At 42.8% G+C, this 12,248-nt stretch overlaps 1 protein-coding gene across 1 annotated transcript; it reads right to left on the bottom strand.

Moving 5' to 3' along the window:
• Positions 1-50: 50 nt before the first annotated feature.
• Positions 51-11,745, bottom strand: LOC108879295 (AP-4 complex accessory subunit RUSC2). The gene is made up of 10 exons (XM_018670534.2): positions 11,338-11,745; positions 6,491-7,889; positions 5,705-5,999; positions 4,537-5,568; positions 3,523-3,599; positions 3,202-3,376; positions 2,962-3,067; positions 2,835-2,881; positions 1,907-2,591; positions 51-1,780 (listed from the first exon to the last, which is right to left on the bottom strand). Exons 2-10 carry the CDS (start codon positions 7,832-7,834, stop codon positions 1,669-1,671), a joined length of 3,873 nt encoding a protein of 1,290 aa, XP_018526050.1. The 5' UTR covers positions 7,835-7,889; positions 11,338-11,745; the 3' UTR covers positions 51-1,668.
• Positions 11,746-12,248: the final 503 nt, after the last annotated feature.

Here is a 12,248-nt window from a genome sequence, read left to right as displayed (position 1 = left end):
GGCATATGAATAAACATTTGTACTCTGTTAGCATACAAAAAGAAGACAGGTCAATATGTTAGGTCTTTATTGACGTCTTTACTGACAGTTTGATTGTCACTGGGCATTAGAGGAAGCATTCAGAGGCCGAGGAGAAAATAATGCTGGGTGGCATAATTTCACAAACTTCACATTATTGCAGTACATTAAAAATTCTCTATTCAACAAATGCAGAGAACACATTTTCTATTCTTCCCTCCTCATCTAACCACCGGTCTATCAAAATATACCTCACACATATTTAAATACCTGAAACAGCCACAAGATGGCTTATATTTGTGCAACTGAACAAACTCCACTGGAAGACATCCTATTGAAAATACCAAACAATTCCACACATTTAAAATTCCAGAGCCAGAAAATTTCCAGAAGCTTATTCTACAGCTATAAAAACATTAACAGGAAGTTAAGAGATATATTAAAGACTAGAGCACCTATAGAACAGTACTGAATGTTTTTTCACTCATGCACCTACAGTAAATCCATGCGAGGAATTTGCTCAAAAAAGCAAGTAACTGGATAAAAACATCACTGACAATGCACTACAAGAGGCTGGTGTGTGGCCTATTTGGCTCTAGTAACAGTGTATTGCTCAATTCTTCTTTTTTTCCCCCAACTATCAATGAGATGAAGGATAGAGCTATGAAGAGACTGACAGTGACTTATGAGAAATGGATAGTTTTGCACCACTTGAATGTCCAACAGTCTACAGCAAGTCAATATTGACATTGTATGATTGATATTCGCCTACAAGAAATACAAAGGAGAGTAACGGAAACCCTTACTTACAGTTATTCGGGAGTGCAATTGCAAAAAGGGGCATTGGCCCTCTTTCATCAAGCTGTTTCCTGGAAAATGGCTCATAATCCTGCTGTGGAAATAATCCAGCTTCTTCTGATTGTTTTCATTAAGCTTCATCTCACAACTAAAATGAGCACAGATGACAAAAGTACAAAGGTAAAACAACAGCCAAGAGACATTTTAAGACCAGGAGCTGGTTGCACCAGCCGTTCAAAAGTTCAAAGTAAGCCCAGTTATACCGTAGAATAAGTGTTAACTAAGTGGAGATTTACATGTTACTTAATTAATGTCAAATTAAATGACAAGCTAAACAGTCTTTGTTAGATTAGCTTGAAACACATAGTGTATTTCTCCTTGTATGAGGATCTAAAAAAAGAGAGTAATACTATTATTTACAGAGGATTAGCATTTAAGTTTAATATATACTTTGGCTTTATGCTGCAGCTTCTGGTGCTGCAGTGACTCTGGTGGCTGAATGCTTTTGACAGTGCTACAGATGTTTCCTTATGCATTATTAAAGTTTTTTACTATAGTTTATTATAGTAATTTCTTACATTTTAATTGTACAACCTCATTAGTTATGTAGTTTAGATACTAGCTGATAGTTACTTAGAACTTGAGGATCCTCAAACTGGATTTATGAATAGCTGGTGCAACGTAGAGCTTGATGAATCTGGGCCATTGCCAAGCTGTTAATCTTGTATTTTATGTGCTTTCTGATCAGTTCAGCAGTGTGATCGGGTGCTGTGTATTATCATGCAGTTAAGACTTTTTGTTATTACAGTAAATAGGCTCTACTCTGTCCTCCACCCACAGAGGGTGTAGTTTTCAGTAGTCCTTGTTTTTGTCATTCTGTGCTCCTACTAGCTTCATTGACCTGATGGATTGAGCCAACAGTCCAAGCTGCGATCTGTCCAAATGAAGCCACTGTGATGGTCGCCTGAAAGCAATCATAAAGAGATAGAGTGCAGTTTTCGTCAATCTAGATCACATTCTCACAGTGTAAAAAATAAATAAGTAAATAAAAGTCTGTATCTTGTTCTCATTGCACCCAGCTGGTTCTTACCTCCTGGTTTGTGCTCCGATGTGACTCTGAGAAACTGTCTCTGCTCTGGTGGAAGTATCAGCTGCTCCAAACAGTTTGGCCCAGCGCAGCCCACCCTGACAGGGGCTCTCCGCCTGAACACAAGTTGACACATTTGGGTTCCCATTGTCTTTCTCCCTCCTCCTCTCTTCTTGCCTGCTGTCCATACTTATTTGAGACCAAGTATCTACACAATTCTGGCTACAGTCCTCCCCTTCAACCACACCATCAATAAGATCAGGCTCTTTCGGCCACCACTCTGGAATAGGAGCTAACCGTGGACTCCTGTTAGCCAGCATCCCTCCTCCACACTGCTGTTTGATGCAACTTGAATTCAGAGGACTGAGTGACTCTTGGTAATACGGACCTATCTGGTGTGAGATCTTAGTTTGCTGACTGCTGCGACTGCAGTCCACCTTTCTGTCGGCTTGCAGCAGCGGCCAGCTGGTCACTAGGAGGCCTGAGCTCGGCGGAGGTGGAGAGACACCCTGCTCCTCGGGACACAGCTGCCTGTTTTGTAAAAGTCTGGGCTCCAGGAGCAAGTTGAGGTCAAAGGGCAACACGGAGAGCGGCTGCAGAAGAAGCAGCAGCTCCTGAAACAAGGGCTGACACCGGCCTAGTGACATTGACAGGAACCCCCAAGAATGGTAGTATGTTGTCACCACATCTGTTGAGACAGTCATGAGTGTGAACACACAAAGATCCAGACTTGTGCAGTAGATATGTAACAAAATTTAACAAGTATTTAGCAAAATAATGTTTTCTAATTAGCAGTAAACACAACATATTCAATGGTTGCTAAGAGATTTCAGTGTGGATTAAACTAACCAACCAACTGACCAACTAACATTACATTGCTAGAGCCATGCCACTAGCATGGTAAATAAATAAATAAACTTGGTGTACTCACCTTTTTGACTCTGAAGGTGACTGAGCCAGAATTCCAAAGCTCTCAAGCTGGAAAAGATTTATGTATGGTAATTTCATCAGCAGTCTTTAGCATTATTAATATCATCAAAGGTAATTCTGGTACTTACTTAAGCAGGCCCATTATGAAGGCTCTCAGCCTCATGCAGTGGCTAGAGAGCTGGGGACACTGTCTAATTTTTGAGACCAGGCTATGGAGGACCTTGGTGGATGGACCTGCAGCAGAGTTGGACAGAAACCACAGAGAGTTCATCAAAGACAGAAACAATGCCGCTCCACCTGTACATCAAGCCAAGGCCATCTGGCAAACTGCATCACCATCACTCAATTATCCTATAGCAGCATTATACCGATCCTAGTAGAGACTTCCACCACAGTCCAGGAGTGGTTCCGGCGCTGCCCAATGATGAGATCCAGTTTGTGATCCCTGAGCCCATCCTCTAAAATATTCTGGATCGTAGGACACAAATGCTCCAGGACCAGACCGGCAATTGTGGGACTCCAGGAGCTGTTACCCAGACGCATCTGTGCCAAGGGGAAATAAATATAACACAGTGTATTTCCTGCTGACACAAGTTATTTGACTCCAGGCCCTAGATGTAAGTAATATCAGTTTGGCATTTTTCCATTGTGATGCATTGCTCAAGATGCTCAGCTCTGCCAGTTCATACCTTTTCTTCAGGATCTCTGCTGCTGCCAAAATGAGCCATGATCAAATCTACCGCCCTGCTCACAGACCTGAGCAAACCTAAAACAACAAACAAAACATTGGACAACAAATAAGTTTTGAGAAGCTGGAGTAATAATTGATGCTTCGTGCATTCATTTGGCTTTTTTCATTTTTTCCATCCAAAAATCCCCCATCTTATATAATTTCTGTCAAAAGTCTTATTTTGCAGACTTCATATAAATAAAATTCTCTTGTTCGGACTTTACTCACTAACTGGGTCAATGCATAGACATATGAGAAACTGCCTTCAGGATTCATTACCATATTGTGGGAATGCAAATGTGAATGAGAACTGAAGATGAAAGAGTCAGTTTCCCTGTCTCAGCTGCGACCCTCACTGAATTGCCTCTCTCCCTGCCTTCCTTTCTTCATCTCACACTGGCTGTAGCCTCTGCAAATGTCATGGTAAATTCTTTATGCATGTTGATGCTGCCTGCAGTGCTGCACCACACTGACTCTTCACCGCTGCTGCGATTACCTCCACCAATGATTAACCACCACAAAAGTTTCCCATTTCTATAATTGCATTGGCACTGAGTGGGCTATATAGTAGCACTAAAACAAAATGGTTAGGTGTGTTATAAATCATTAGCACTGTTCCTTCTGCATCATTCTCTCTCTCATTCTCTCCTGGAGCTAGCAGGCACTCTCACATAGGCTACAGAGCAGAAGGCTCAGCCAATCCTGTGCAGGGAGAGTTAAAAATAGGTCATGTTTGAAAAGAAGCCCCTTCAGGGTATTGAAGGCACTGCTGCACCACAGTGAGATTTTATTGCTGCTCTCAGCGGCTCATCACTGAATAGACTAACCAATCAAGGAGGAATCCTTGAGTCCTAACTGCTACTGAGTCACTTTTCACCCCATTCAGACTCGTGTGTGTCATATACTGTGTTTCACATCATGAGTTACACAAACTGCGTAAAGTACAGTGTATCAGTCATTAGTTGACCCTCACCTCTCCTCTGAAGATGGCTGATAGACAGTGACTCATAAGATGTGTCGGGCGAGAGGCAGAACTCTGTGGGCGGCTTGTCACTCAGGATCAGAGATTCGCTGTGTTGACTCTGACTCTGCTTCCCACTGAGCCCAGCAGAGTCCTGGATTTGCTGTGGGTGCAGCCCAGAAGCAGCCAAGGAGAGCAGAGAACTCAGAGAGGAGAGAGGAGCTACAGAGGAGAGGGCAGCTGTGAAGCTGCCATGAAAAAAGCCTGAGTTGGCTGCAGGTGTGGCTCTGTGCTGCGGGAATTTCTTTTCAGGTTGAGAGAACGCAGGTGGAGATAAGGAGACTTGCAGGTTTGGGTGATGTGCATCAGTGGTTAATGTTAAAGTGGGCGGTGTATGAGAGAATATTGAATTGTAGGAGGTGTGGTTTTGGGGCTGACGGGGACTTTGAGGCTGAGGGTTTACGTGGCTCTGCTCAGGCATCAGGTTGATCAGGTCCTGGTAGGTGGGAATTTTAACAAGGTTCGATTGATTTGGGGCTTGGACCAGATTTAAAAAACTACCAGTCTGAGTTTTGCCTGAGTATGGGCTTGTTTTATCTTGTACCTGAACCAGTCTGGGCTTCAGGCTGTGTGCGTGAGATAGGTCCAGGCTGCTTTTTGATGTACATGGACTGGGACGTCCATGGCTTCTGCTGGACTGGCTCCACGTGTCTCTGCGGCTGAAGCACTCTGGGCTCGGTGTGCAGGTGGAGCAGGTGTCGGAGCTTGAAGGAGCTTCCAGGAAGATGGGGTAGCAGCTCCCCATGGGTGATGGCTGAAGATTAGAAAAGCTTTGACTGCTTTTTCCTTTGCCTTTGGGGGCTGGCTGGGAGCTACCAGACTTGCTGCTCTTTTGATTTATGTACTGTTCAAGAAGACAGCCCAGATGCTGGGCCTGGGACTGAGGTTTGTCTGAGGGAATAAGAACGAAGGGTTGAATTGGCAGCGAGGTTGGCCTCTGGGCCTTACTGTAGCGCACCACTGGATGTTCCAATGAGCATGCACCTAGAAGAAGGAGATGGTAAGAAGAAGGACAGATGTTAGATTTACTGAAAGAAAACTGTCTCATTTTTTCTAATACTGCATCCTACTTATGAAACCTAGCAACAAAGGAACAAAGATCTCTTCACCACTGTCTTACCCTCCTCAGTAGCATCAGTATTACAGTGCTCCTGGTCCAGGATCACAGATGGCTGTGTGGACACAGCGCTTGCGTCTTGGCATTTACTGCTATGTGGGCTACACTGGCTGGGGCACAGTGAACAGGGAGTGTGGGAGAGGTTCTGGATGCTGTCTGTATGTTTCTTCCTGCAGAGGGTTTTGTCAGTGGAGGTGGTGGCAACCTGGTAATCATAGGTCTGAAACAGAGAGCAGTCAAACCCGGTGCTGCAGTGTGCTGAGGAGAGCCTCCTTTCCTTTTGTTGATCCTCTTTCTCCTGAAAGATAGAAAACAAAAGATGGACTTGCTTAGGTTTACACAGCAAAATCATCAGTCCATTTTTACACAAGCCACTGGTACCATTTTTGACAAGGGAACCTTTTTTACAGGTTTATATTGTAATGTTCTAAGCTTCCAAGAATGGTGATTTTCATACTTCAAAAGACATAAAAATGCCTCTCTTAGAGAATGTTGTTCACTTGTGTCATTTTCTCTTTCTTCTACTTGAAAATAGTCACAGTCAAACCCATGTATCTACGAAACACATATTTTGCATGAGCAAAGAAAAACAGACCCATTTTCAGCTTTGTGACGATGCATTTTTCAGATAATCAAATAGGTTTTTAAATGGTTTATTTAGCTTAGTAAGTAAATCATCAAGATACGTGGTTTCTACTGGACAGCAGTCGTATTTTTAAAAATATATATTTCCTATAAAAATGTTACTTTTACAGTACTATGAGAAGGGCTATTTTATTCAAAAATTACCTTCTTAAATTCTTTGTGTTGTCCTTCTTTCTTATGATCGATAAAGAGGGGCTCAGAGGGAGGAAAGGGGCTGATTCTGCTCTGACCCTCGGGGCAGCTGGTGAGACAGGACCAGGCTGGGCTGGGTGACTGGGAGGGGAGGTCACATGTCACCAGCTTGTAGTACTTCTGGTTGGTCCCCATGGCCAGCGTGCCCTGGCTTTGGAGGCAAGCGGTCAGGTCCGACACCTCCAGAGAAGAGAGGCCCGGGGGTAGCGGCTCCAGGGAGTAAAGGTTGCAGTTAGAGTCGAGGCCCTGAGGAGACCAGCAAGAGGCGGAGGGCATTGTGTCAGCCTCCTCTTTCGGGAGAGAGCTGACTGTCACGTCATCTTGTTGGAGGTCGTTGGTCGGTGTCTGGGGAACAGGCTGGAGGTTGAGGAACACGGATCCCTCGCATGATGGAGAGGAGTGAACTGCGGGACTGCTGAGGTCATGAGGCGTGGCGGGGTTGTTGCTCCTGTTGTAGATGGTGCAGAAGTTAACCAAGACGCCATCAGAACTGTTACAGGAAGAGTCGCTGACATACTCTGTGTGACTGTTGGACAACTCTGGGGAACATTTGTGTTGGCTGTGGATGCAGCAGGACATGTTATCCTTCAGTCTGTCTGAGTCCTGCTCTCCACAAGACATCAGCGTGATGCCAGATCTGCTCACATGAAAGCACTGGCACTCAGTCTGCAATGAGACCAGCTGGTTAGGCTGGTTAGAGAGCCACTCTTGGTCACTCTCGGTGCCCAGCACGGTCCCTTCATTTCCCCACTCACTGTCCACGTCTCCATGGGGCATCGTATAATTTCTGGCATCATTACTTAGTGGCCAATTGGAATTTCCATGCAACACAAAAGACGAGTCCTCATGATATCTGTGCAGATTATCTCCATCGCTATCTTCATCTTCTTCATCCTCCTCTAGTTCTGTACTGGGGAGGAACGAGTTGTGCGACCGTGGACCACCTCTTGCCCCGGACCTTTCCTTCCTTAGATGGGAACTCGTCTCCTCTGGTGACGAGGTGGAGTCGTACCTCCCGCTGCTGTCGCTGGCTCCCTCCTCCTCCGTCCGGTCCTCGTTGAGGCTGCTGTAGCTGCTGGAAAAATGCCTCCGTCCGCCGGCAAAGGTGTGCTCTCGGTTTAGCGAGTCCTGCTCCGGGAGGGACACGGCACGAGTCAGGCCCATGGAGCACAGACGGCTGGGCCTCTTGGCCGAGCTGCACAAGGCCTGGACGGGAAGCTGCCATGTGGGGAGTTGAACCACGGGGAAGTGGCACGCTATCAGGGTGTCCCCTGAGAGACTGGATGCTCCAATCATACTACTAGATGAGGCTGGACCATGGAAACTGTCTCCATGTTCCTAAAATTTAATCCTGAAAGAATAGAATAGAATCACCTTTATGCATGAGAAATCTTCTTTGAATGTTGTGTCAGTGGTGCACAAACATGTTCACAACCATAGAAGGAGGTGAACACAGAGTAAATAGAGTACATGGGACTGTGTTTGGGACGTCAGACTGAACACAGTTATGATGTTTAAAATTGTATTAATTTGTTCCATGAGAATACACTCATGAGAATTTAAAATGTGGTAAATCAGTCAAAAGGAACACATTTCCTGAGGTCCATCAGAGACTATCAGCAGTGTAAAATTGTTCCTGTAATAATAAAGTTGAACTGAGAAGTATTAGACTCTGTAGGTGAAGTTTAAGTCAAGATTTAAGACTTCTGTGTGAAGCCTTTAGAGAGGATTATGTCCTATTTGATAAATCTGAATTCTGTGCAGACAATGGAGACATATTTTAATGCTGCATGTAAATGTGATCTGTATAAATGAGACCTTTGTTTTTGGTGCCTATATATGAAGCATTTATGTTGAGCTCCCTGTGAGCCTGCTCCTGTCTTTTTTCTCAGTTGTTGGTCCTCAGTGCTCTTTGTAATTCAGATCTCATCACAAACAAAGATTAAGGAGTAAACATTGCCCGTGTAGGTGTCAAAATTATCCAGTGGCTTTTCTAGCTGTAGAGCTAAAACACTTATTGCCTTGGGGACCCAATTACAGATTTTAGGGGTTAGTTAAAAAAGAAAAAAAGCATCTTTAATTCTGGAGTAAGAGTTTGCCAAAGGAACAGAAAAAAAAAACATGAAGCACAACTGCAGGCTGATGCTGTCAGAGCACCACTGGCCCTCCAGTCAAAGTCCTACTGTGTTGTCTGCATCTGGCCCTCAGCACAGCCAACCTCCACAGTTCAGTCAACCATTAACAAACTCCTCCTCTCCCCGTCTGGGCCAACCACAGTCCCTTACAGTTATTCAGCTGCTCTGTAACTAGGGCAGCTGCACTGCAGAGATGCTCCGCTGGCACTGCTCAGAGTAAGTACATTTTCACATCAGTTTAGTTAATTCAAAGTGTCGCCATATTCGCATGAATTGCTCCTGAAGGTATACATATCAAGTCTGAAACAAAAAACGATACACAGGCAGCATAATAACGATCAACATCCCTTCACGAAATACAACTACAAAGACTATTACCAAGTGAAAAAGTAATTACAAAGCATCTGGAAACTCTTCACATTAAATATTTAAACAGTGGAGAGCTTTGATGAGGGGAGAAAAAACCAAAGTGAATACAGATGAAATCATCCACTGAAATTATCAGTTATAATAAATGTTGCTAGGATACAACCACCATTTACTGATATCTGCCTTCAACAGTACTGGCCCTGGACTGGTGCTGTGTTGTGAATTTCAAGTGAGACTCAAAATCATGTTCAGAAAATTAAATATTTTAGATACAAAAAACTTTGTGTGTCACACAGGCATCAGTTCATGGCTGTCAGACTGATAGTGCTGCTGTCTGGACATAATGTGTAAACAATCTAAACAACATCTGCTGCAGATGACCATGAAGATTTAATCCTCTTTATCATCTCTACAATAACAACATCAATAACATGCTCACAGGCTTTCTGTCTTTGGGAATGTTATTGATGTGTTTACACTTTACAGTAGCTTCTGATCATAAACACCATCCCTAATAAAACGGGCTAATCAATGTTTATGGTACCTTGTTAATACAAAAACAGCAAAACCAAGAGGCAAAGTAGAATTTTACTAATGTAGGCAAATTAATTTTAGCTAAATGTTTTATTTAAAGATGGCAGAGTACGCTCTTCTTCTTGCCTGTTAAAGCTGGTAGAATGATTTTCATATCTATTGAACAAGCTGCAACAATCTCCTTCAACCTGGCAGTGGAGATTATTAATTTGTTGGTTAAGATGTTTTGGGCTGGGGGCAATTTCAGTCAATCGCTGCCTCTGTTCATCGGATCGGAATAAAAAGTGGATGCGGCCAGACATGAGTAGGCAAACCTTCTTTAGAAACCTATTTTAAACAACAAAAAGTTAAAAATAAAATTTCATTTCAGCAGACAGCCTGTTTATTTTTAGTCCTTTGGATATGACCTAATTGGATGGGATTATTTTTTATTTAAATGTGAGTAGCCACTGAGCTATAAAAAAACAAAAAACACTACTGTTTGGCACAACATTGCATAACCCCACAGCAAAGCATTTTTTTTTTTTTTTTTTACAGCTGTGGCTCAGGAGGTAGAGCATGTAGGCTCTTAATCATAGGGTTGGTGTCTTGTGCCTTAAGCAAGACACCGAATCCCAAACTGCACCCTGTGTGTGTGTAGGTGTGATGGGAAAATATAAGGAAATTCTTTCTGGGAAAAAAAGGTTTCATTTGTGATTAAATAATTTTAAATCAACATGTGATTATTAAGATTATTGTCTCCTCTGATACTGTAACATGATGATAACATGATTCACTTTGTACTTATTTGTGATTTATCCAATTCTTGCTTATTTTCAACAGTTCAATAGTTCAGTACCACAGGAAAGTAGGCCAGTGTGACTGACTGGTTGTCTGCAGAAGACTAACAATTTCACTGCAAAGCAGATACAACTCTGGAAGTCCCCTCAACTTGAAGCACACACACACACACACACACACACACACACACACACACAAATGTATGGCAAACAACTCTGTGGCTCTGTGTACTGGAGCACACGGAGATGGTTGTGATTAACTGAACTATTTCACTGGAAATGTCTGTCAGGTCAAGTCAGCCATCTCACATGAAGGATGAGACTGTGGTTCTGAGAGTGAGAGAGAGAGAGAGAGAGAGAGAGAGAGAGAGAGAGAAGTCCACTGTGGTTTTTGTTGTTGTGCTCGGAGACAGACTCAGATCATGATGCTGCTTGTTATCAGTGATGTCTCTTTGTAATAAGACAGCATCATTACAGCTCATATTGGCCTATTATTTAGATTAGGAAAAGTTTCAGTAAGAACTCAGTGATGGTTGAACACCATCAGATGTGAGGTTGAACCTAAATCCTGAGTCAAAGACGCACACGTACACAGAGACGAAGAAGGTCATAGATGTAAACTGATGTGGATGGTGAAATGGCTTTATATGTTTGTGTATGTGTGTGTGTGTGTGTGTGTGTGTTTTGGTTTTCATAATGAAAATGAAATACTCAAAGTGGCTTAAGTAGGACAACATGATAGACAACAAGAGATTTAAGTATGCACACATGCCAGAGGAGCCACCCATGCCAAAAGTAGAATCCCCCCCTCTCTCCCAAGCACACACACACACACACACACACACAAAGAGAATCAAGATACAGCTGAATAACTGACTTCAAGGCAAAGTAGCTACTGCACATTAAAAAAAACAAGCGCTCATCCATCTGCTGCATCAGCGGCTAATTCCCTCAATATTTATCCTTTAATTTTAACACCTACTTGAAAACAGTCGTCAGTCAAAGGTGATATCCATCCGCCTCTTCCAGGTGACTTTGATTTGCAGGTGCGGTTAGGTCCAAAATCATGCAACCAAACATTAAAAGGAAAAAAAAAGAATCACGCGAGTGCCCGACGCACCTTTGACGTCAAATGTGCATCAGAGAGCGAACATGATATCTGCGATTCAAAGTGATGTGTTCTCCCTGCAGTCCATAACTGCAATTCAGGGTAATATGAAACCGGTCCGACGTTGATGTCCGGACAGAAGCAGCGATCTCCACGCCGCCGGTTCAGCACCGCTCAGGCTGGCGGAGATATTACGTCACAGCGGCATTAGCCAATGAACAGAGAGAACAGAGAGAAGTCCATGCCAATCAAAGTATCCAAGCTACCTGGTAGGAAAAGAGTTTCAGCCTGTAAACACACTCATATATATTTTTTTAGAGAATGATAAAAAATTAAAAAAAAACAAACAAACAAAAAAAAACAAACAATTAAACATATAACTTATTTGGTTATAGCACAGTGCCTGAAATAATGACTTAGTATTGTTTAATGATGACTTAATGAATCATAAGTAGTTAAAAATGCTAACAAAAAATATGTAGTAATAATAATAAGAATATAAAAAATAATGAATCATAACACATGAGATTCTGATCATATTACAATTCATGATCTTATATTATTATTATTATTATTTTTATTTAAAATGAGCATGATGTAATATTCCCCCTTTAAAATTTAGATTTTTTTAAACAGTATACACTATTGATGCAAAGATTAGTTTATAAAAACGCTGGAGTTGAAATGGTACAAAGCACAGGGTTGGTCACATCACAGCTCTGCAGGTGCCATGTTCAGTTCACTGAACCTGGCTCAGTTCGCCCTCCAGTGGTGAAAATGAGCAG

This window comes from Lates calcarifer, linkage group LG9 (assembly GCF_001640805.2).
Source record: "Lates calcarifer isolate ASB-BC8 linkage group LG9, TLL_Latcal_v3, whole genome shotgun sequence".
NCBI classification, from domain to species: domain Eukaryota; kingdom Metazoa; phylum Chordata; class Actinopteri; family Centropomidae; genus Lates; species Lates calcarifer.
Note: the sequence above shows the minus strand (reverse complement) of the source record. Positions and strands in the feature narration are given on the sequence as shown.